Below are 25,227 nucleotides of genomic sequence, written 5' to 3'. Positions count from 1 at the left end.
TGTATATATGGCTATGGTATGGATGCACCAGCAGTGCAGGGTGGCAGGGTTTCACAGGGTAGGGCTTCACAGGGCAGGGTGAACCTCCCCAGGCCATGCTGCACCTGCTCTCCACTCCTGCCCCATGTTTGAACCATCTCTCTGATGCTGCACCTCCCTGATGCTGCATCTCCCAGAGGTCTCCCTCTTCCACATCTCCAGGATGAGGGACCAGAGGTCCTTCATCAGCATGAGCATCCCCAACTGGTGACACGGGACCTATGGCGAGGCCGGGAGGTGGTGGGTGGTGAGTGGTCCAGAGGAAAGCCAGACCCTCATCCTGAGGTCAGGTGCCCTGGCAGCCTGTGGCTGGAGCAGCTGAGTCCCTGGGAAACCGAGAGGGCAGGGTCTTCCCTGGTGGGCGTTCATTTTTCCCAATCTGGTCTGCCACAAACTGCGATGCTAGCTCACATCTCTGTTGTCTGACAAACCTTGGGGTCCTCCCAGGGCTAGAAATTCCCCTGGGCCCGCAGTCTCCCCATGAAGAGGAATCTCTCCTGCATTCCCCTCGGGGGGCACTTAGGCAAAGCCTGAAAGCTGCAGCTTCAAACTTCCCAGGCCTCCCCAGCTGGCTTTGGATAAGAAGCACTGCCTCTGAGCCACGTCCCCAGCCTGTTCCTGTCACCTCTGCAAGTGACTCATCCCCCAGAATCGAGGCACTGTCCTACTGCCAAGGAGCTGCTGCCACGGGGCCAAGTTCTCTGGTCCCTGGAACAACAGGGCCATTTCCAAGCTGCCAAATGCCCCAGGGATGCTCCCACAACCCAGCCACTGCATCCCACAAGGGAGGGCTCAAAAGCCAGTGGATTGCAGGGGAGGAACAGCAACAGCTTAGGAGTTAGCAGCCTCCAGCCCTACAGGCTGAGCTACAGAGGGTAAGTGGCCCCAGCTTGACCAAGACATGGCATCAGAGGGGGCTGTGCCAAGCCCAACCAGCCCCAACACTAGAGCATCCCTCAGCATTCAGCCTACAAAAGTGATCTGAGGGAGTAGAGGCTGTTGTCCTTTTGATCGGTTTCCCAGCTGACTGGCTGCTCCATGGCACTGGTCCAGCCCGAGTTGTGCTGTGCCAACATAAGGCTGCTCATCGGGGTTCATTGCTCAAGGTGGTCACACAAACCCAGTCCACACAAAACCACCATGACTGCGCAGTTGGATTTAGTCAGAAAGAAGACATGCTGTGCCAGTGAAGAAGAGACAGCCTGCATGCAAAGGGCTGGGAGCTCCCAGCCTGATCCCCTTCCTGGCCTGGAAACAGCAAGCAAGAAATGGCAGACTTCCAAGGGTCTTCCTGGTGCTCTTCCTGGTCTGAAGTGCTCCTTGCCTTCCCCCTAGCTTGCCTGCTATCACAGCCTCGCTGCCCTCTTTGCCATGCCAGTAGAAAACAGGGGGAGATACAAGACTGGGACAGGATGAAAGGATGCTGTATTTTGGACCGTGCCTCTCTCCTTATCCTGCCTCGGAATCCCATCAAAGAAATGCCCCACTGCATAAAGAGGGGGAAAAAGGCAACAGGGGGGTGCTGAGCATGGGATGCTGATGGTAGAATGGAGTGTTGGGATGCAGAGGAGAGAGAAGAATGAAGAGGAAGAGTGATTAACATGGTGGTTAAGTGTCTGGAGCCTGGAGCTGACCCTTGGCAAATTTCTGGTTTTCCAAGAGCCACCCAACGAGCCCCTCCACCTCCCGGAGTCGCAACACTTACAGGAGTTGGAGTAAGGGGTTTGTGGAGAGACGGGGAAAGCTGGGGTGGGGGGAGAAATCTCACCGCCGCTGGAGGGTGGGCTGGTGGGGGAGGCACCCTCCATCTCTTCGAAGGCTTCCTTGTAGCTGTGGAGGTGAGGCTGGGAGAGAGCAGGAGAAAGGGTCAGTCCCACACCTACATTGGGCATACACACCTCCAGCACATCCCAAGAAGCGAGAAGAGAGGGCAAAGGGAAGGTTTTCACTTCTTCCCTGCTAAAACCATCACCACCACCACCAAAAAGCATCGTTGACCCCCAACCCTCCAGGAGGATGCTGCAGATTTTGAAAGTTCCATAACCTTCTCGAAGTCCCCTCCCTCCCTGGAGGTGGTTGCAGCCCACCAGCCACTCCAGCACTCCTTTGAGGCCCAACACACCTCTTTGGGCCTTCCTCCAGGGTTGGCTGCGATGGTGCTGACAACCTCAGGTGAGAGGACAGTGGGGCTCCGGGGCGAGCTGGGCTCTGGCGAGGTCTTCTCATAATGGTTGTCACTGGGGGTCTGCTTGTGCACAGGGACAGCACTCTCCTCCAGGGGCTTCTCCCGGGACTGTACTCCTGTAGTGCAAGCACAGAGTGGGAAATGGGTAAGGAGGCACCAGCTAAGATGGGGAACAGCAAGAGACACCCAGGGGCTGATCTGAGAGGTCTCCCTAGGACTATGTGCCTCAGAAGGGGTTCTGCCCAGCAGAGATGGATGCTTCAGCACTCACCTGCATCTAACCCCCAGACCACTATGGTCAGTTTTGAGCTGGAGCAGATACAGCTCACAGTAATAAATAGTAAAAAGATGCAAGGCAGGGTTGTGGATAGTGGCTGGCTTGCTGCATGAGCTCTCCTGGATCTGATCATCTTAGAGACATATTCCAACCTTAACAAATTATTCTATGATTGTCTCAAGCACCTAAAGTTCTAGGCTCAGGGACAGCATCCCCTAGCAGTGGGTGCAAGAGGCATGAACATCCTATGAGCAGACCAGAAAGCTCATAGGATGCCAAGCCCCAACAGCCAGAATGGGACACTGCCTGCCCCCCACCCTTTGAAGCTGGCAAGGACTGGGACCTCCTGACAGCATCCTTGGAAGGGGCCAGCACTGAAGTGGCCATGTTCAGGAACATCCGTGCTCTGACATGGCCATGCAGCTTCAACCACAGCAGTGAGAAAAAAACATTTTTGTGAGTCCCCAAGTAGAAGGAGCACTGGGTCTGGAGGAAGGACTCCCAACAGAAAGATGTTGCAGGGAACTCCAACAAACCACTGCTCATTTCCTACCCCCAGCACAAAGCCTTCCTAAAAGCAGAGCTCAGCATCTCCCCTCTGTCTCCTCCCCAAACTTCCTTCCTAGACTCCAGCACCACAAGCCACTGGTGCCCACAGCCTGGGGCAATTCCAAGGAGCTGTAAGACCCTGGGGAAAGAAGGGAGCAAGTCACTGAAGATGAATGGGTTTCTCCAGGCTGTCGGGCTCTAGGTGGATCCCACTGGTAATCCTCACAGGCTAGGAGAAAGCCCAGGAATAGGAGCAAAGCCAGGGCAGGGCAGGGGAGGCTATGCCACTGGGATGAGGGGTGCAGTCCCTCCATGAAGCACCCAGTGGAGCCCAAACTCCACCCGATCCAGCCTGATGAGGAGGTTAATTATGGCTCAGGGCTGATGGTGCTGGGTTTGGTGCAGAAGAACCGCTTAGAGCATCATGGACGCAGCTCAGAGCCCCGCAGGACTCCTGCTTCTCCCTGGGACCCTCATGGCAGCAGGGTGACCCCCAGTCTCAGCCCCACCAGCACAGGTGACAGGTCCATCCCCTCCACCTTTCCCACAGAGCCCAGGAGCCCTCATGCTTGCCCTGGCCCAGCACATGGGAGGGAAGGATGGAGGGGGGGGTGGAGGGAGGCGTGGAAATAAAGAAAAAAGGAAAAGAGAAAAAGGCCAGCATCACTCTCCAGGAAATGCACTTTTCAAACACCAACTCCTTTCCCACGGGCTGGTGGAGGAAAACCAGCCATCAGCTGCTTCCCCTCGCTCCCTGGGGCTCTGCATGGGACCAACGCCTCGAGCCCGCTGACCTCCCCTCTGCACCGCTCGGGCACCCCACACCAGAGCTCAGCCCCCGGGACAGGGCTGGGAGAGAGGGAGGGAAATGGCCTGGGTGCATTTCTAAATAATCAGCCCAGTGAACGGCAACAACAATAAAATCACGGCTCTGAGAGCCGGGGGGGGTGGAGAGGCGGCCGCGCTGCGAGGCTGGGGACGCGAGCCAACGGGGCTGGCTCCAGCGGCGGAGGCGGCCTGGAAAATTCCACTAAGAACAGCTTTGAAACACAACTCCCCGATCCCTTCTGCAGGTGCTCACTGCCGCGGGGGACGGCCATTAAAAAGGCCCATGGTGGGGACAGGGGGACGGAGAGGGTTTCTGGGAAGCTGTGGCCACGGGGCAGCATTTTATAGGGTTGCCCTGTATCTTTTTCCCTGCTCCCCACTTTAAGGGAATGGAGCCCTAAACTGCAAGAATAAGGAGGAACAAAATGGCGGAAGGGCAGGGGGGAAATAAAGAAACCTCTGTGGTTTTTTCCTCCCCTCTGCTTTAGCAGGGTGTCCTGCAGGCTGCGAGACCATCCATCACCACAAGCATTCCCTTGGCCCACCCCAAAGTAAGCTGAATTGACTGAACACTGCAGAAAGAGGCAAAGACCAGGCTCCTCGAGTCACGTACGCCTGCCTTGATTTGCAGTTTTCGTTTGGGAAGGACAGTCTGCAGCTCGCTGGAGCCCAGGTGTCAGTGCACATCTGCAGCATGGGACCCCCACTCCATCACACGCTGGGTGTCACCCAGCTGCAGGGTGCTGGATCCAGCCCATCGGGACACCCAGGAGCTCACCAAGCTTTGGCTGGTACACTCCCCAGACGTGGAAAGCAGCCGGGGCCACAGGGAGAGGAGGAAGGAGAGGGGAAAAAAGGGACTCATTGTTTGGGAGCTGGCAGTGGGAAACTTAACAGGCAGCCCGGAGCAAAGCCTGGAGGAAACCCAGCCTCTGAACACAGCTCCCTCGACCCCCTGGGTGATTTATGGGCTGGAAACTACACTTGAAAAACAAACTCTCCTTTCCCCTGTTCACTGTGCCCCCTCGGCAGAGGTACAGCCTCCCTTAGACATGGCTGACATGGCCCTGCCACCAGTTCCCCAAGGATGCCCTGCCCAGCTACAGAAATTGGGGTTCCCCATCACAACTGAAAGGGAGAACAGCCTGCACCTCACTTCCCACCCTTGCCCCCCATCACCTCTGGCACTGACACCCCTTCTGCTGCTCATTTACCTTCCTAACCTGGCAGAAACCCTCTCTCAACAAAGTCCTGCCCTTGGACTATATACAGCTCGAGGGCTGGGGAAGGTCAGAAGCACAACACCCGGGGGAGAAGGAATCAAGGAGGATTTCAATCCAAGTGGTTTTGTGTCTGGGAAGCCATGTTTCTGGGCCAGATCAGGAGGTAGCTGCTTTCAGGGCATGAGATGCTTAAGCTCCTGGCAGGCAAGAGCTGGGTGATGCCCCCCTGGTAGATATGAGAGGGTAAAGCAGCATCAGTGGCCCTCTCAGGATGCAGCACCCAGCAGTAAAGCCAGACAAGGACACACGATATCCAGGTAAAGAAAGAGGCACACTTGCTCCCTCCCTGCACAAGGAACAGCAGCAGACATTGCTCTATACTGCTCTCCACCAGATATGAACTTGCTCTGTCCCACTGAGTACAGATACATTTACTGCTCCTCTCCCACTGGAGCACCTCATCAAGGTGGCCCCACCCATGTTTCACCCCAAAATGAGCACAGCCAGGGGTCTTTTTTCCCCCCACTCCCTGCCTGCAGACCCATTGGGGAAACACCTGTATTGAGGCAGGTGAGACCCTGCCAGGCCAGAAAGTGTCCCCTTGGGGTCTGTGGAGTTGCAACCCAGCCTTTGCCTCCCCAAGGGGTGAACCATGGCCAAAGCAAACTCAGAGGGGCTGGAGCAAGGGTCCAGATCTGGTCCAGCAATAAAACCTCACCAGAGAGCAATGCCAGGCTTGGATGAGATGCAAAACCAAGCCTGGGCAGGGGAGTCTGTAACCAGGGCTGGTGTCTTCCCCATCAACAGAGGAGGTCGAGGAGGACCTGAGCACCACCCTGATGACAAAGGAGATCAAACCTGCATGGGGAGGGCCTCCTGAGCCCCTCTTCATCCCACATCCATGCAACACACAGACCACTCAGCATGCAGGGATAGGAGAGGAAGGAGGGATAGGAGAAGAAGGAGGGATAAGGGGGAAGGAGGGAGGAGAGAGAGGAAGGGAAAATGAAGAAAGGAAGGATGAGAAGGAAGAATGGAGAGGGAAAGAGATGGGGAAGGCTGGGGGACAAGGAAGGAGGGAGGTGGAATGAACAAACCAGAGAAGGACCGTTGCTGGTTCAGAGGAGGACGGGGGACTTTGATGCTCTTGTTGAGTTCCCTGAGCTTGGCGTTGTACTCTGCCAGCATACCAGGACAGGGGGTGCAAGAAGGGTGGGAGGTGACAGGGACAGACATGGTCCCCCATAGGGAGCAAAAAGGGTAGACAGGACAAATGTCACAAGATACATAAGGGAAAGAGACAGAGAGAGAAAAAACAAGAGAAAATATTAGTTGGGCTCCAACAGATGAGCCTGGGGTCACCTGAGGTCCAAGGGAGCTCAGACCCTGCTTTGCAACTGCTTCCCCATCATCCAAATTGCCTGGCTCCAGGAACCACTTAAACCTACATGGGTAATCAGTGATGGCTTGCAGCCACATGTGCCCTAGTGCAAGACCGCAAAAGCTCCATTACCATCCCCTTGGGGATGGCATTGTTCAGGTTCCCTCCATCATGGGATGTACAGGGCTGGGACAAGAAAGGATGACCTCAGATACCTTGCTAGGAGATGAGGGGAATGTGAAGGGTGGCAGGACCAGCTCCTCTCTCTGGGGAGGCATGCCAGTGCATCTCTGTCCCACCTCTTCCCTTCCATCACCAGTGGGAAGCAGGAACAGGAGCGCTTTCCCACTGGGCATGGAGGAGGTGTGAGATGCTCCTCATGGCTGTGCTGGGACACACAGGCAATTTATAGCAGTAGGGAATGTAAACAAACTCACCCATGTCCCAGCGTCCCCATCGGCCATCCCCTCCCATACTGGCTTTGGGACACCTCGTTCCTGCCAGAGGTCAGGCGCTTGCCCATGCTGTCCTTGCCTCGGCACAGACGGCCAGGCTCCAGTGGGGACAGGTGGCCACAGGCTGGGGATGGTCCCAGGGCTGCCTCTCCTCCCCCGGAAGCCCAATGGCTTCAGAGGGATGAGTGACCCCAGCCCAGTATTGAGGACCTGACAGCAGGGTTAAGGCAGATAGATTTTTTGTTTGACACCATCAAACATCCATTTCCTGCCAACTGCAACAACTGTTACTCCTCTCCTGAGGGCTTTCCTCTTTTCCACCTCATTTTTTCCCTCCATAGCTGGGCAGTATCTCTTCCTTACAGTATTTGGTCCAGATACACAGAGTGGTTTGGGAATCCATGTGTCCTTGGGTTTGTTTCAACCCTTTGCACAAGCCCTGGGTCCCTCTGTGGATCTGGCCTGGACCACCAAGTTTGGAGGGATGAAAACTGCCCCAATACCTCTGCCACCCACCCATCCCCTCCCCACTGCTACCACCCCATTTGTCCCTCACTCCGGTGCCACAGTGACTCAGCCCCTGTGCCTGGGAGGTTGGTGCTGTTGGATTTTTCCAGCCAAGCCTTTTCTCTCTCCTGCTAATGCCGAGCGAGTTTCTGGACTGAGAGAAGAGCTGGGAGGAACAGAGCTGCCAAGCCCAAGCATCATGAGCTGGCCCCCAGCCTGGCCACAGCCCCAAACCCTTCCCAAATGTCAGTCCACAATTCAACAACCACAGCTGAAGCAGTGGGGAGGGAGAGCACCAAGCTCCCACAGGGCCATGGCACCTCTTTCCCCAGGGGCTGGGACCCTCTGGAACCCCAAGCCAGAGCCAACATGAGAGCAGGGAGTCAGAGGATGTGATCTCCCCTCGGTTTCCCTCCTGAGGCACAGAGAAAATGCCTTCATGCAGCCACAGCACCAATGCTCAGTGCTGCTCCCAGCCAAGCATCACACCAAACCCCTTTGGCAGGGCTGGGAAATGCCTTCCTCTGACCACCAGCCCAAGGCCAAGCTTCAAGCTACTCAGAGCCAAGCTGGCTGGGCCACCAAGGTAGAAAGGCTGCTGCCAGCCTGTACCTAGCTGCCCCAATAAGATGTCCAAGCACCAGGGAGGAGGCCTGAGCACCAAGTCCAACATGCTGGTGAGGAAGCAGGGACTGAAATCAGGGAGAAACCCATCTATACTAAATACAAGTGGGACCTTACATCAGATTACAGTCCAGGCAAGGAAAGCATCATGTCCAAGGTGGAGTCCAGGCAGAATACCCTCAGCCAGAGCTGAAAACATCTTCCCAAACTTGGCCATATTCTCCCTGAAAGGGAGAAATCTCCCCAGGACCCCTGGGGCCCTGCCACAGGGGACAGACCAGCAGCAAGATGGGCAGACCTCTGGGAGACACTGCTTCAGACGGCGAGCTGCAAGGTTTCAGTGAAGGAGAGGGGCACAAGCTGCTGCCCTGCCTGGCATGCCCCTATGGCAGGCCCTGGGTCCAGCACAGATGAGGAGACGCTGCATCTCCCATTCCTGGCTCCACCATGCACCACCCCCATAGGCTCCAGCTTCTCAGGACATGCAGTCACCCCCTTCCCCCCAAGGAATCAAAGCGTCCTACCTGCCACCCTCTGGGCCACCAGGCCCTCCAGATTCAAGGGCTCTTCCGTGGACCTCGATAGGTCTTCATAGCTGTCCGGTCCCTTGGGGGGCATCTGGGTTTGTGGCAGGATGGTGGGGGAAGGCGGGGAGGACGTGAGGAGCTGCTGAGACCCCACTGGGCTGTAGGAGGTGCTGAGTGGGAGGCTGCCCATTGGCGCTCCAGCCGGGGCATGGCTGTAGCTCCTCGGCTCCGGCACTGGTGCTGGCTGGTAGCTGTAAGGCGAATAGGTTTCCCGGTACTCATGCACCCCATAGTTCAACTCCCCAGGAGAATAGCCTTTGCCCCGGGGCTCGGGGACCACGGGGCTTATGGAAGTGCCAAAGGACCTTGGCTGGACCACTTGTGGAGTTGGCCGGGCATAGAGACCAGCGATGGGCTGGGCCGAGATGGAGGAGAGCATGGATCCCGCTGGCTTGTCCTGGCGAGAGGTGGCAGGCACGCTCTGAGATTTGTGGACAGCAGGTGCGAGATCCAGCATGAGGACATCGAGCGCTTCGATGGACTGCTCAATCTCACGTCGGGAGGGTGCCCGGGGAAATTCGGGCATGCTGTGGCTGTGTGGGGGCACCGTCTGCAGTGGGCTGGGCTGCGGGCTGCAGCTGGAGACACTGGGGCTCTGGCTCTCCATGCCACCCTCCTGAAGCCGGGAAGGTGGCCGGCTGCCTCCTTGCTGCTGCCAGGAATTCAAGCCCCTCTGCACGGCCTCCCGGCTGCTGGTGCTGCGAGCTGGGGCCTGGGGCAGTGCTGCAGTCGGGTCATACTTGGCTGTGTCCACCGCTGGGAAGGACCGGGAGCGGTAGGCACCAGGGGGATCATAGCCATACAGGTAGGGCTGGGAGCCAGGCAGTGGCTGAGGCTGGAGCCAGCCCAGGGCGTGGGATCCTGGTGGGCGCTGTGGGTAGCCAGCCAGCTGGTCCTGAGCGGATGCTGAAGGCCGCAAGGCAGGCAGTGGGTCACGGAGATGGTGGCCCATCAGGGCATTCTGGTTGTTGTAGGGGTAGCTGCCATTGGAGAGCAACTCGCCATCGTACAGCCCATCCTTCAGCAGCTTCTCAGCCCCGTTGCAGCTCGAGGGGCCATTGGGCAGGGAGGAGAGGCTGCCCACCTGGGGGGCCTCCTGGTAGCCAGCCTCGCTGGCAGTGGTGGTGCCATCCAAGGAGGAGAGCGTGCCTAGGCTGCCCACACTGTGCCCATCCTGGTTGGGCAGCTCGTCATCCAAGATATCCGTCTCCCGCTCAGCCACCAACGCAGCAGCGTTCCCATTGACATGCACCTGAGCTGGCACCACATGGCGGCCTGGCATGGCAGGCAGGCGCGCCGGCACAGGGCCGGGCACGTGGTTGTGCATGGGGGGCGCACTCTCCAAGCCGAAGCCGACGAGGAGACGATCCAGCTCCCGCTTCTCCTCAGGGCTCAGCACCGCCTGGCCACTGGGTGCCCCAGGCACCCCCGGCTCATCGGTCCGGTCAGTCTTGGTGGAGGCAGTAGAGTTGCCCGAGTCGCTGCTCACCGAGAGCGTGTGCTCGACGTGGTTGGGCGCTGCTGAGAGGGGGAGGCGGGCAGCGTTGACAGCACCAGTGCTGCCGTGGAGGGAGTCTTTCTTCTTCACTTTAGCGTAGAGGCTCCCGTCCAGGGGCCCTTGCGTATGCCCAACCTCTGCAGGGGGAGAAACGAACACGAGACCCCAGATCAATTGCTGGCTCTCTGCACGGAGCTAATGGGTCCCATTAGCCGGTGGTTTCGATCTCTTCCGAGCCGCCGGAATGTTTAAAGACCAGCATCGCCGTCTCCTCGGCACCCTCCACAATCCCATGGGCACCACCGTGCAGAGACACCGGAGCCAGACCCGCCCTAGCCCCATGCCCTCATGGCCCCCCGTTCCACATGCTGTCCTGCCCTGCCCCGCAAGCATTGACTGCTCCGCTGGGATCCATCGAAAACCCCCCCTCCCAGATCCAGGCATCATTACTGGCAATTCCCCTTAACAGCTGGTGAGGGTCAGGGCTGCCCACGCACAGTCAGCAGGCATTTCATCACCACTCAGCAGGGCTCAGTCAGACCCAAAGGGGTGGCACTGGGGAGGCAAACAGGGAGGGTGGGGGAGATGCACCACAGGCCATAAGAGGACGGGCGGAGGCGGTCAGGATCTGGCCTTGTAACTCTGCATGTTTCCAGCTGGATGGATGTTCTCAGCCCACGGGTGAAGGACAGCTGAAGCACAGTCCCACCTTCCCCCTTCCTGCCCACTCTCCTCCCAGATGATGCACAGATCCAGCCCACCGCCCATCCTTGACATTTTCTTCCCTGGCTACCAACAGACTCCCACCCTTTCTTTCTTTCCTTCCCCTTTCCTCTCTCAGCCCAGGTGGATCTGCCCTGCACTTTCCTCACTGACAGACACTGCCCCAAAGCTCCCACACAGGCAGTGCCTCTGCCTAACCCCAAACATGCAGCATCTCCTCCCCAGGAAGACACTGAGTGCCTTGAACCCACAAATTGAGGCTGGTGCAAGCAGCCAGCCCCAGGAGGCCGAAGGGGAAACCAGAGCATGGCTGCATCACCACCAGCAACCTTGCACCCCAGCTCCAAGCCTCCCAGCTCCCACCACCCCCAGCAGCCCCAATACTACAATCAGCTACATCCTTTTAAACTTTTACAAATGGGTCAGCTAGATTTTGGGAGCACAGAGGGACTCCAGTCACCAAGATAGCAATGGGGACAGCCCCGAAGCCGTGTCTCCCCACCACCAGAGCGTTCGCAGCACCGTCTGGGCTGCAGACTCTTGTTTTTCCAGCTCCCCGACGAGGTTTCCTGGAAGGGCCCGCGAGCAGCATTAAACACTTTCTTTTGGAGGAAAAAATGACTCTTCCCTGGCGAGGGGCCAGACGGCTGACTCAGGCACGGAAGACGGCCCTAGCGCGATAGTGTGAAATCAGAGCGTTCCTATCTGTGAGCAAAACACTTCCGAAAGCCAACCCCAACCTCAGGACAACTTAACCAGTCCCATGCCGCTGCGCCCACTCCCCTGCAGCTCCCACGCCGATGACCCTCCTTGCCATAAAGTGAAGGGAGGCAGTAACACCCAGCATGCGTCCTACCAGGTCAGGGCTCTCTCCTCGCCGACTTTCCACTCTTGAATCCCCACCGGCAGTATGCCAAGGAGGTGACTGAGCCCCAGATTCCCCCCATGTTTTGAAGCAGCCACAGGACCTTGCAGTAAGGTCCTCTCTGGGCATACAGTGCAAGAAGGGCTGAGGATGAGGTCCACGACTTCTCCTGGAGTCTCAGAGTTCCTTCAATCCAGACGGTGTAGCCAGGAACTGACAGCGTTTTGACTCAGCAACACTCACATTCGGGGGCAAAGGGGGAGAGAGGGAGGGAATCCCTTCCCATGGAAAGGGAAAGGAAAAAGCAGTATGTCCAGGGGCAGCGTCAACGCCAGAGAGGGCGAGACATTGCCTGGATCCGGGCAGTTGCCCAACCCTCCTGTCTGAAGGCAGCAATGGGTACTGGCCAGTCCCAGCAAAGACAGCAAGAGCCAGGGTGGGGGCTGGGATAAATAGGGCAGGGGAATAGAAAGGAAAAGGGAATAAATAAATATAAATGAAAGCACGTGGCTCCAAGTGAAAAAATAGCTAGGGAAGGCTTTAATTAGACTGTGGGCTGGGCAGTGTCCCACGGCTGGGAGAAACATCTCGAAAGCAGGGTAAGGATGGGGTATGATGCATTTCACAACAGTCAGAAAGCCTGGAGCACCCCATCCCACCTCCCCTTGATCCACTGGACAGGCAGGGACACGGGAGTTCTGGTGGCCTCCACCCCAAAAGCAGTACCAGGACAGCAATCAAGGAAGGGGCTGCGATACCTCCATCATCAGCAAAGGCCTCATCCCACAGGTGCTCTGCTCCATACTTGACTGCCCAACTTGTTCTCATCACCACAAATCCTGCTACTCCCCATAATTTCCAGACCCATCCCTCTGGGACATGCTTTTGCTCACATAGCTATCCATCACTTGTCACCTAAGTTGAATAAAATCCCCCGAAGATAATTTGGGGAAAGAGGGACAGGCTGCCTTTGCTGAAGCAGCCATCCCCAAAGCAGCAGAGTCCCAGGTCCCCATTTGCAAAGCATGTGCAGATCCCAGCAAGGTCAGATTTGGTCCCTGAAGGTGAGAGCAGCTCCAGCCTGGCAGGCTGTGCCATCCCAGCGTGGGCTGGGTTTGCTCAGGGCTCAGCCCCAGATGCAGCTTTGCTCCAGCTGTTTGTTCCAGTTGTACTGAGGTGGCCGGGGGAAGCACAGAGTTCAGCCTGGTCCTACCCCTGCTGTCAGGCTCACTGCTTCAGTGGGGCAATGCCCTTCCCTTTGCCACCCCAGCACCCTGCAACTCAGCCTAGGAGAAAAACTGGTCCAGGCACGCGTGACAGTGGTATGAGGGGTCAGCTTGCATCCCCAAGTCCCAGCCACCCACCTCAGGCCCACTGGGATGTACCATTCAGCATCATGCACCAGCACAAATCCTGGGCCTCTGCACCAGTGTAGAGGATAAGGCAGCAGGACCACGTCTGCCTTAATCCTGCCCCCAGCACCATCACACCCACTGCCTCTGCTCCCTGCCAGCCTGAAGAGCCCTAGCCCTGAAATATCTCTGGAGCCAGCAAGGATGATCTTGGTGTCCCACAACCCTTCACAGAATGAAGGATACACACTGAGTCCCATGGGGAAGAGCTCAGCCCCCCATCTCTGGTGTCATCCTGTATGATGGCAACAAGTAACCCCATCCCCTGAGCCATGGGTCACTACAGCCATGAATTTCCTACCCACTTCCCAGCCCTTCCCCCCATCCCATCCGGCTCAAAGAAAAGCAAAGTCAGGACTTACCAAACGGGATGGGGAGGAAAAGATCCCAGGTGATGAGAAGGAGCGGGTCGCAAAATCCCTTTCCTTTGCTCCTTCCAGCACCAGAGCCTTCCAGGGGGACCTGGCGCAGTGGCAGCTCGAACTGTGTCTGCAGCCGGCTCCGTGTGTCCGTCCAGGACAGGAGCCGACAGCCCGGGGCTGGCTTAAGTTGGCGTTTGTCCCTTCGGCTTTGCTTTCCTTTTCGCCAAGGGAGCTACTCCCTCCCCAGCGCTGTGTCCTGAGGGGCCAGCGAGAGGGGCACCCTGACAGCAGCAGGGTGCCAGAAGAGCTCGGATACGGGGCACCCCCAGAAGATGGAGCGCCGGAGGGGAGGATGGAGGAGAGGAAGGCGGCGGAGGCAGGAGGTGGGTTGGAAAGGAGGAGGTGCGGTTGTGCTCCCCTCCACCCCGGACCACACAGGGACCAGGACAGCGGGAGGGGAAGGCAGCTGGGGGCCGCCCAAACCTAAGCTCCAGCCCTGGTTAACCCCAGCGAGGTGCGGTGCGGGAAGGGTGGGAGTCTCCGGAGGGAGGACAGCCGGACAGACAGCTCCTAGCTATGAATATTAACTACTTCCTTCATAGGCAGGGCTGCGACGTGTTAACTGTTTCCTAGGCACGACGGACAGACAGCTGGACAGTCTGCTGTCCTCCCCACATTTGGGAGCATCACCCTGCTGGATGACACCCTCTAGTTTGAGACCCCCATCCCTGCCCAGCGTCACACCTGTCCCCAAAATACAGTGACACGTTTGGAGTGGAAATGTCTTTTCAGGCCACAAGTGATGCTGCAACCCAGCTGAGGCTGCAAACTCAAACATTTTGCTGGAGACTTGAGCTTCTCCGTTTTTAAATAAATATGAAGTCAAAGAGAAATGGAAACCTGCCACAGCCAAGCCACTAACCACTTTCTCTGCCAGAACTGACCTGTTTTCACAACACCCTTTCTCTGTCCTGCCAGCACCAAACCACCAGCACTGGTTTGAGGATGACACGTGCTGCTGCCCTGTCTAGTGGCAAGGAGGCACAGCATGAATCCTGTCCATCCCAGAGCCCTCTGTGACCACGCTGCTCCATCCCATTCTATATTCACACTGGGATGGTGCTGACAATTCATTAGTTCAGGTGATAGCGAGCCCCCTCCATGTTTGGACCCCTGCTTGAACCCCCGGTCAAGCCTCCGCTCCGCAACTGATCCAACATACTCAGCAAAACATAAGGCTACCCCCACCCTAATCCCCAAAATCATGCATTTCCCACACTCCCGCAGATGATGGCAGGGGATGAGAGCAGTGTTTCCAGCCAGCCCCCTGACTCACAGCCCTGCTTGCTCCGAAATAGCGGCACATCCCAAGTCAGCATCCTCCCAAAACCACTGACGTTTGCTTGCCTCTCTGCCTCTTATTTTTTGCCCTGGCTGTACAGCTGCAAGCAGCTTGCAGGAGAGCAGGTCAACGGCTCCCTGGTCCAGCCCAACTGCCTGGGGACAGCCCCAGCCCCAGACACAAAATCTGGCATGTTTGGACTTAAAGGATGGTTTAAAGGAGGAAGAGAAGGGGCTGAGCTCGTCCCTCTCTCCCTGAGTTCCACCCCTGCCTGATTTCCAGTCCCAGCGGGGCCAAACCCCATCACCCCCCCACATGACATCCCCAAATACCAGGTCAGAGGACAGACCCTGCCCTGGGAGCAGCCACGCTCCAGCCGAGATGTCTAGCCAAGCCTGCGGATGCTCCAGCATTCCTCCCATGGGGAATAACCAGAAGCAAAGGGGAGACGCTCCCCACAGATCCCCATCCGTCCCAGCCAGCTCCTCACTGCCCCCCCAAAACACCCACCCCACTGAGCCCTTACCTTGTGGAGGCCAGAGCAGAGAGCCGGCAGAGAGGGGCGTGATGGGGAGGGGGAAGTGGATTCCTTCAGCTTTAGTCAGCTGGCAGAGGCAAGAAGAGCAGCTCAGATCTTGCTCCCCTCCCCGCACAGCCTGGCCAGGGGATGCATCCAGCCACGGGGGGAGCACAGCAGCCCGCCAGCAGCTCCGCCGATGGCTTTAACAGCTCTGACCTGGCCTGTTTGGCTCCCTCCTCTACACATCCCGACTCAGCCTCCTGGGCAGCCTCAGTCCCTGATATGTGGGGCAGAATTTGAGCCCGCTAGGGAAGCTGTGCCCCACGAGTTGCCCACACTCCTGAGGGGACCAATGGATGACAGCAAACACATCTAGCTGCCCCACAGAAGGGTGCAGGTTGGGCATCCAGCTCATTATGAGAGGCTCTGGGACTACCCAGCCTTTGCCACGCATCCTGGGAGAGGTGGGATGCTTATCCTGCTCCCCACCCTGGCCAGTTCTGCCCTGCTGGATGGGACTGAGCTGCAGGCGAGCCCCACACCAGAAGCATGACTCAGATGGGAATTTAACAGGTCTCCTGCAGATGTTGGACTTGGCCAGGACCAGGTAAAAATAGCGGGTGGGCAGGGCCAGGGATGTGGAAGGTATGGGGATAGGAGACAGACAGGAAGGCTGGATGCTGGGTGCCAAGAAATGAGCTGGTGGGTCCGGTCCAAGGAACAACTGATAGAGGGGACACATACTCAGCTCTTCTGTACTGTATCCCATCACCCCAGGGTGGCAGAGCCCAGTGTCCCCCCAATCTTGGTCATACATGCAGACCCTGAGGACAATCCCTCCACCAGCTCCATGTAGCCCCAGCACCTCATTCTCCATCAGCACTGGTTTCCTCAGCACAGGCGAACTAGGCCATATATTTTCCCCACCCAGCTTTGCCCACCTGCTTCTGAGGTACCCCTGGATTTTCTCTTTAGCAATTCTCCAAACAGCTGCAAAACAATAAGTGGCACAGATCTGCATGTCTCCACCTGCCTCCCTGAAGTCAGCTTGTCCCCCTAAGAGCCACCATGGTGCTGGCAAACCATCCTTCATCCGCCCAGGATAGGGGACATCTGAACCCCAAAAACAGCCATGGAAAGAAGCACACCATTACCACCCTTCAGCCTACAAACACTCTCAGCCAACTGATGACTATGGGGACCACAGTGGGAACCCATCACACAACCAGCACTGACCACAAAGCCCCTTAGAGGATGAGGAAGGAAACTGGCAAACCCATGAGCCATTTGGGGACACTGCTCGCTTCCCCCATGTCATCTGAAGATGGATGACAGGCAGTAGGATGGGTCCACAGGGGTATCCTAGCACACCCCACTGTCACCAAGGACCATGGGGCAGCCCATACACCATGGACAGCAAGGATACTGCCTGGGTAAGGCGGGAGGGTGAGCTCACCGATGGGGCCAGCCTGTGTCATGGAGTGGTTCAATGAGTAGACCCTGCCTCCCACACCCAGCTGCACTCCTTCCCGGCCAAGGGGCAAAATGGAGGAGTTCAGACCCCACTCTCATGCCCCCTGCCCTGGGAGAACTTGGTCTGCCAATGACTCTGCTGTGACTCAGCTTTCCCCTCCCCACAGCCCCACAGATAAGCACGGGGAAGGTGAGGGTAACACCAGGACAGGCACCATACCCAGACAACCTCCTGGTGGATCCCCAGCCATCCACCCTGCCCCTCTGCCTTCAGGATCCCACAGGGTCACCCCCACCCTGTCAGCCACCCCCCAGGCCCAGACGGGTGCCCCACGCGGACCCAAAGCCACCGGAGAAAGGACATCCACCCTCACCGAGGGCGGCTGTGGCTGGCAGAGACGCGGTGCGGGGGTGGACCCACCGGTTGGCCGGCGATCCCGATCCTGTTAGCCCGGGCTGTGGTGTCAGTCTGCGGGGAGCCTCCGCCGAGCCGCGGGGACAGGCAGTGTCAGGGACAAGGAGTGGCGGCTGATCCCACCCCGGCTCAGGTCCCCGTGCCAGCCTCACACCCCCCACTCTACCACCCCCCCGCCCCCAGCCGCCGCTCGTTCGCGCCTGGTGGTGCCAAAAATGTGGCGTGCAATTCCCTGACCAAATAAGGCGAGAACAACCATAAACAGGGACCCCCCTCGCTCAGTCGGGCACCAGGGTCCCCACCCCCTGGAGAAGAGGGAAAGTGCTGACAGAAAAGGAGGAAGATGGGAGAACCCTGAGCCCAACTCTGGCTCTTCCCGCTGCTGCTCAAGGTGCTCCATGGGGCGGTCACAGGGAGACCCCCATAGATGGGCTGCCTGCAGCTGCTTGTGCTGACACGAGTTGGAGGGCAGACTCCTGCCTCCAGCTTCATTCTCTGGCAGTGCCAGCTCATCCCAAAACTGACTGCAAAGGTGCCCTTGTTCCTCATCACCACCCTCCCAGCTGGCACATGGAGAGACTTCCACACCCCTAACAGTAGCCCAGACCCCTGGGAGGGGACAGGGAGGAGCCCTGGGGTACCTCTGCAGCCCTGCGAGGGGCTGGGAGTGCTGGGGCTTTGCTCCATGGGAGAGGGGAAACACAGGTGCACCAAGGTTCTCAGGGGTCTGCAGGCAGGAAGGGGCTGCCAGCCAGTCCTGCACCTCGGGGCAGGGGCAGAGCCACAGTCTGAGCTTCTGGTGGGGACAGCCCTTCAGGCTGAACCCACAGCCCCCAACTCCCCACCACATAGTTGAGCCCATGTGTCACAAGTTGCCCGTTTACCACCCTGTGCCAAGGCAGATGCCAGTGCCAGGTCCCTGCAGCAGCCCCAGCTACAGCCCCAGAGTGGCCCCACCACAGTCAAGGACCTCCTTGCTGGCCTGGGCACCCAGAGTCCCCACCCTGCCCAGCAAGCCTGGCTGCTCACAGCTCTTACTCAGAGCAGCCAGTGACCTTTAGAGACACTGGGGACTGCAGCTGTCCCCAGTCTGGGGACGCCTGATCAGACCAGGCCAGGAAAGCTCAGGCATCTGCTCAGCCACAGGTGGCTTCACTGCCAGGTCAGGGGCCCATCACCCTTCAACACAAAAGTACTGCCTCTTCCTGACAAACTGGTGAGGGTGGTCAACTAGCCATATCCAGACAGGTGCTCAAGGGGCTTTTCCTACCTTCAAACCATGGTGTGGACCCTCCAGGGGCAGTGAGGTGTCCTCATCCCTCAAAGGAAACTGAAATAAAGCTATGTTCCACCACAAGGAGCTGGGAGACCTAGTGGCTGCCCCATTAGGTTCTGCTCCTGGAAGACTTGGGGTTGGATTTCCCAAAGCTCTAGGGTATGAAAAAGGGCTGGATTCTGTTCTGTTCAAAGTGGGCTTTGGGACCAAAAGTGTCAGAAAAAGAATGTGAGCTCTCTGGTACTGTTGGCAGGAGGGAAAGTCCACAAGATCTTCCTCTTCCATCCCATGAACATGTTCCTCCAGCAGCAGCCACCTGCCCCCAGTTCTGCTGCCCAGCAGTGTCCCCTTCTCCAGAGTAATAGGAATTCCCATGGGAACACTTTGGCCACCAACCACCCCATGACCCTAACCTTTCTCCAGATGCTTGCTGGGCAGGGGAGGCTCAGTCCAGGTGCCTTCCACACTCTCCTCACGCTGGATGTTGAAGTTCTCATAGGAATCCCACCGGATGAGTGGGTCGGATGTGTTGTAGTCCACGGAGACGCTGGGCCCATTCTCCAGGTGCTCCATACCTGGGAAGAGGTGGGACAGTCAGCTGGTGTGACAGTGGAGCCCATGTGGTGGGATGGAGGGAAGAGACGGAGGGAAAACACAGCCAATGAAAAGCGGGCATAGGACAAGGCAAAGAGAGTCATGTAGGAACTGGGACACTGAGAGGAATGGATGGGCATGGGAGGTGGTACATCAAGACCCACAAAAAAGGTACACAAGGCAAGCTGGGGCTTTTGGGATTATCTAGATGGACTGACAGCAAGTGTGTCTAGGTCGGGACTTTTTGGGTGGGGGGTCCTCTGTCCCCAAGCAGCCTCCTGGAGAAGAGACAAGAAGGTGATCGGGCACCCATGGGTATTCCCAGATTGGCATCACTGCCTGGACCCCTTATCGCAAACTGGTGACAAAAGAACTGCAAATAGGATGGGAGTGAAGTCATGGGGAGACAGGAGGGAATAGAGCTGTGGAGCAGCAGAGGAGCCAGCATCCAGCTCCAAACCCCTGCAGTGGTGAGCCATCCATACCTTGGATCTTCTCAGGGCCGTAGGAGAACACAAACTCCACCTTTCCATACTCAGGGAAGCGGTCATCTGGGAAGGAGAGAGCAGAGCAAAGGGACCGTCTCAATTCATCCCTCCAAAAGCACCCAGAAAGCCTCCCCAAACATGCCTTGAGAGCAGGGTGCCCACCCCAGCCAGCACAAGGATGAGAGCTAGTAAGGGATACCCTTATATCCCTCGGGGAAGTATATCCCAACCAATGGGATGCATGAATGGAGCAGGTGTGCTCTGTTTCATCAGTATGGACTTGGGGTGGGTTCCCAGATGTCCCAGTGATGGGAATGGTATCAGAGGGGAGGGAGGAGGAGTGAGTTTGGGTGGGGAGGTGCTGGGGCGGGCGGTTACCTCTGAAGGCCTCATCAAGGTCCTCCTTGCCAAAGACAACGTCAAGGTCATGCACAGCGCACGTGTGGAACTGCACACGGAAAATCACATCACGGGTTGGGCTGCGAAACTTCTTGTGGTAACATTTCAGCTGCAGAGGGGAGCAAAAACCATCTGTCAGCCCCTGGGGAGGGGCAAGAGGAAACCAGGCAGTCCTAAGGCACAAGGACCACCTTGCTCTCTCCCAGCTGCTCCCCGCATGGGGAGCTGAATCAAGGCTCCTTACCAAAATATCACCCTTGAGGAGCAAGCCAGGCTCAATGGTGATGCAGATGCCTGTCTGGCTGTCTCCTTGCACGTTGCTGCAGAGAGGGATGGCAGGAGGATATGAGCTGCAGTGCAGAGGCCACTCAGAGCTCCCAGCACCACCTCCAGCTAATTCCACCCAAACCCATCCAGGAAAGGTGCAAAGCATGGAACTGGCCCTGCAGGTGACCAAGGAGGGTCTTATCCCCCACCCCAAAGGGCACCTAGTCTGAGGGAGAGGCACACAGGAAGGAGAAACTGAAAATCCCAGGTAGGAGGGTCTGGGTGCTGGGGCTGGGCTACCAAGGCTGTCAACCCTGCTCCCTTGGGTCAAGTAGAGAATGGGACATGGAGGGAGAGGTCTTGGAGAACAGTCCCCTCCCTGCCTCAGTTTACCTGGCAGAAGCACTCCCTCTCCTCTCTGGGCACAGGGGGGATGACTGTGGGTGATGGCGTCAGCAGTAGGGGATGAGGGAAGAAGGGAGTTGGATTTCACAGGCAAGATAAACCTGGAGTTTATTACCAGCATCCCATAAACAGTCTATTAAAAGCTGAAAGGGGAGGCTTGGGTGGCAGTAAATCTCAGCTAACAGGGACACCCGGCTGCAGGGAAGGGAGATCCTGATTCAGGGGGGTGAGCTGGGAATAGCCCTGAGGCGAGGGCCTCTGCTCGCTCCAGGGAGGGTCCCAGGCCCCAGCAGAACATCAAAGTGGCTGGAGACATCAGCTCCTGCTTTACCAGCACCTGCTCTGGGAGCAGCGTCAGAAAATGGTGTCTGGGTAAATCGTGGGGAGCTTAAAATGGGCGGAAAGTATTTGGGAAAGAAACAGAGCTTTTAGGATGATTCCAGACAGGAGGAGCAGATATTTGGGCAAGGAGAGGAGAAACGCCTCTATCCCCTAGGGAAGGCTTGGTGTCCCCATCACTGTGCCTGCTCCCTCCGGGGACACCCAGCCCCAGGCTCTGCGCAGCCCCGGGCTCCCTCTGCTGATACGTCGAGTCACTACATCCTGCCCAGCAGAAGGGCCCAGTATAGCCCAGTATAGCCAGTGACCACCTCCAGGAAAAGGGAAGCTTTTTTTTTTCGTTTGTTCCCTGAACCTCAGACTAAGCACAATGCACTGGGAACGCTGGGGACTTGGCCTTGACCCTCTCCATCTCCTCCCACTTGCCAAGCCCACCCGCGCTGGAGAGGAGGGAAACCCCCAGCTCCATGGTGAGGAGATAGTTACTAGATCCCCGAGGTGTAGACGGGCTGCATGGCCTGGTAGATTTTCAGGAAGGGCCGACAACCTGGAAGACATCAAGGCGGGGAGAGAAGGCATGCTGCTGTTAGCCGGGAGGGCGGAGGGGCCAGGGCAGGGATTAGTCACAGAGGAGAAATCCAAACAGGGAGGGAGCCAAGGAAAACAGCCACTCCCCACCCCAGCTGGCGCACTCCAGCCATGGGCAACATCTGGGATGAGCAGAAAGGGATGCTCTAGGTGGGGTGGGAAAGGAAGAAAGCCCCTCTAGCCCAGTTTGTGTCCTGTAGGACCTGGGGCAAATGCTTGGCTTGGGATGGAGGTGAGACAATGGTCTCTGAGTGACTGACGGCTTCTGGGTACTGGCACCAGGAGTGGTACTGCATCCCAATCTGGTACTATGCTCCAAAAAGTCATTGGAAAATGCTCATCACCCCACAGGTGGAGTTAGTACTTCGGGAGCTCTGGACCGGGGGGAGCACCTCCCAAAGGCATCTCTGGGGGAAAAGGGTAGTGCCCTGCTACAGTGAGCAGTCACAGAGAGGGAAAGGGAAATCCAAATTGCCAAGGAAATTGAGGAAAATATCCCTGGTGGAGAAGAAAGCCTGGTCATGCAGCATGGTGTGGTGGTGTGTGCATGGGGGCCGAACTCAAGGGTGGCATGGAAATACCTACCACCTTTCGACTCGAAGTTGGGGATGCCGTGCATGATGACGTGGTGGAGGAAGAGGGGCTTGTTGTTCATCTTGATGCTGCCAGAGAGGAGCCCACTGAAGTAATGAATGTACCTGGAGGGTAGACAGGCAGTTCAGGGGCAGGGCCCACAGCAGAGCATCTCCCTTGGCTCCTCTGCACCCAACCACTCTGGCCATGAACACAAGATGCTGGGACTCACCTCTTCTGGGATGGCTGACCCACTGGCACCACCTTGTCCTCATAGAAACGTTTCATAGCAAACCTGTCCAGAGCCTGGTCAGCACTGTGGGCACAAAAGGGCAGATGAGATCAAATGAAACTATTGGCACCAGCACCCCAGCACTGCCAGGATGGAGATTGACAGTGGGTCCCAGCTCCCCCCCAGGACCATGTGTCCCTCTCACCTGGCCGAGATGTTGCTGTAATGCATGTAGGCAGCCACCACCACCCCCAGCCGGCCCCGGTTCCCCTGTGGGCACATAGCAAAAAGGGGGTGTCATGGGGACAGCAGTGCCTGCGAGCACCCGGGCACAGCCACCCTGCACAGAGGCAAGCACAGTCCAGTGCTTATGCATAGACATAGACCTATACGCACACCCCAGCCCCTACAGACAGACATCAATGCACACACACGCTAACACCTACCCACAGCCCAAGCCAGAAACCACCACATTCCCTGCATCCCTGAGCCTCTGAGGCTGCTCAGTCACATCCCTGCAGTCCCAAAACTCCTGTGAGTGTGCACCCAGGGAGAGGGTCCAGCCCACCTTGTTGTGCAACACCACCACATTGTGTGCCGCCGCATTCAACCACGTGTCCATGGCTTTGCAAATGCTGCAGATTTTCTCCAGCGCTGGGGTATGCAGATCAGGCCACCCAAAATCCAACACCTGGGTAGGAAAGCAGGGACAGCCAGGGGTCACATCCATGCCAGGCTCCACCACCTCCACAGTCACTAGCTATGTAAAGCCTAGGGCACCACTGCAGTCCACTGCCCAGACCCCTGCCCTTATAGGGCCCACCAGGGTGCCAGATCTCAGCCCCTCTCTGGGTCACCCAGCTCAGCTGTTCAGGGCACCACCACAGTCACAGGGATGGAGATGATGCCTTAGAGAGGTCACCAAAAGGCCCCAACAGCCAGGTTTGGGTTGAAGATGGGGGGAGTTTATGCTGACCCCACAAACTAACTGATAAGCCCTGGTGCTTTCCTCTGGGCTTTCCCACTCTCTTCTCCATGACCAGATAAGTGGGATAGAAAGGGTGGCTTTTCCTGCCAAACAGATTGTAGAAGGGAGCCGGCACCAGACAGCCCTGCCCCAAGCCCCTCTGCTCCTCACAGCTGTGACTCACCTTGGGGTGAAGTTTGCTGACATCATGTCTCCGCTCAGAGAGGTTGAAAAGCTTCAGGGAAGAAGAAAGACAGAGTGAGGGGACACCTTCCTGGATCACTGCCAACCTTCACCTCCTCCTCACCACAAAACTTCCCCAAAGCCACCCATGAGAGGCTTCCCAGCAAATATTAATCCCAGTAATGCCTTGCCACATGCAATGGCTAAAAACTCCCACAGAGTCCAAAAAGGACTGGAAAGCTTCAAGTTAGGAAAATATCCACACATTGGTGCAAAAGGCCCTCTCCCCAGAGCCGAGCCAGCTGGAGGTGAGGATGCATCATCCCAGATTGTACAGCACCCCATCCCCAGGGTCCAAGCACTCCAGACCTTTCCCCATCCTAGTGGGGACCCAGCCATGCTCCTCACCACATAGTTGTCCCCATGCTTGGACTTCAGCATGTGGGCCACCTCGCGGAGGTTGCTGCAGAAGCTCTGCTCCTCAGCCGTGCTGGGGTAGGAGACGGCAATGATCCGCTCTGTGATGTACACCAGGTCCAGCTCGCAGCTGTTCTCCATGGCCGCTGTCAGGCTCATGCTCCTGGGCGAGAGAAGGGACCACTGTCAGGACATGGCATGGGGAGGGGACATGGTGACACATCCCCACCCTGCACAGCTCCTGGGGTTAAGCAATATGGGCTGTGACACGTGAGGATGCAGCGGGAGGGCTGACTGCAGCCATTCCCCTCCTCCCAGACCTATTGATGTGTCTTGGAGACCCCAGGTTGGGGATGGTGGGTCATAACCACCATGTCTTCCCCATGGGGAGCATCTCCCAGCTGCAACACTCCTGGAGATCCAAAGTGTTGAGAAAGGGTTGTGGTTTCAGGCATGACAGACATGTTCACACAAAAGGTAAACTGAGGCATCTACCTGGACATTTTGCGGCGTGACTGCACACTCCTGGGGGATTTTGTGGCATCCTAGAGAACCAGAGGAAAATGAGTCACTGCCCTGACCCAGCACACAGCCAGTACAGGGTTTATGCTAGAGCCAGGTGTGATGGTGCTGCTGGAGCATCCCATCCCCACCACACCGTGCTGTGCACAGTAGCACCCCCAAAATATCACTATCTCCAAATCCCACTGATGATGAGATTTAGTGGTGACACTAAACACCTCCATGGCACCACTGTCCCCCCCTCACAACCACCAGCAAACCCCAGCTCTCACAACCCCCGTGTGGCTGGGACGAGCCACCACGGGCAGTGCAGGGCCAGTGCCTCGACTCAGGGTCTCAGAGGACCTCTGAAGAGAACACTGCAGGTGGTGGGACAGTCTCAGGCATGTCATGAGTCCCTCCAGTCTGAGCCAGGCTCTGGGCACACTCTTGGCAGGACAGAGAGGCTTTGGCCCTGCCCAGAGCAGGGGCAGGTTGGCTGCCCGAGCAGCGGCGAGGAGCCAGCCAGGCACGATGGTTTGCTTTGGCCCCAGCTCTGCGGAGCCAAATGCCGGGAGGAAATGTTTGAGCTCTCGGAGCAGGAAACTTCTATTTATGCATGTTCTCTGGCCTCAAGAATTTCATCTGCAGCCGGTTTGCTCGGTGACTTCGTGACCTCAGCCGAAAAACAAAGCAGGGTTTCCAAAAAAAACCGCTATGAAAAAACACACTC

At 57.4% G+C, this 25,227-nt stretch overlaps 1 protein-coding gene across 17 annotated transcripts in view; it reads right to left on the bottom strand.

Annotated features, from left to right (window-relative positions):
• Positions 1-25,227, bottom strand: part of TNS1 (tensin 1) — a 69,120-nt gene that overhangs the window by 16,279 nt on the left and 27,614 nt on the right. For 7 of the 17 annotated variants that reach the window (XM_071747733.1, XM_071747735.1, XM_071747732.1 and 4 more), the window contains 16 exons: positions 24,489-24,538; positions 23,985-24,156; positions 23,578-23,628; positions 22,995-23,117; positions 22,632-22,696; positions 22,427-22,510; positions 22,207-22,319; positions 21,520-21,580; positions 20,267-20,342; positions 20,002-20,131; positions 19,621-19,686; positions 18,955-19,116; positions 8,593-10,290; positions 6,199-6,279; positions 2,162-2,340; positions 1,745-1,883 (listed from right to left, as the gene is read on the bottom strand). In XM_071747733.1, the coding sequence (XP_071603834.1) occupies positions 1,745-1,883; positions 2,162-2,340; positions 6,199-6,279; positions 8,593-10,290; positions 18,955-19,116; positions 19,621-19,686; positions 20,002-20,131; positions 20,267-20,342; positions 21,520-21,580; positions 22,207-22,319; positions 22,427-22,510; positions 22,632-22,696; positions 22,995-23,117; positions 23,578-23,628; positions 23,985-24,156; positions 24,489-24,538 (3,250 nt within the window). Of the gene's footprint in view, positions 1-1,744; positions 1,884-2,161; positions 2,341-6,198; positions 6,280-8,592; positions 10,291-15,383; positions 15,463-18,954; positions 19,117-19,620; positions 19,687-20,001; positions 20,132-20,266; positions 20,343-21,519; positions 21,581-22,206; positions 22,320-22,426; positions 22,511-22,631; positions 22,697-22,994; positions 23,118-23,577; positions 23,629-23,984; positions 24,157-24,488; positions 24,539-25,227 lie in introns of those variants that run through there. The other 10 variants (XM_071747737.1, XM_071747739.1, XM_071747740.1 and 7 more) reach the window with 8 other exon arrangements.

The sequence above is a fragment of the Heliangelus exortis genome, chromosome 6 (assembly GCF_036169615.1).
Source record: "Heliangelus exortis chromosome 6, bHelExo1.hap1, whole genome shotgun sequence".
Classification (NCBI taxonomy): domain Eukaryota; kingdom Metazoa; phylum Chordata; class Aves; order Apodiformes; family Trochilidae; genus Heliangelus; species Heliangelus exortis.
This window is presented reverse-complemented; position numbering and strand designations above follow the sequence as displayed.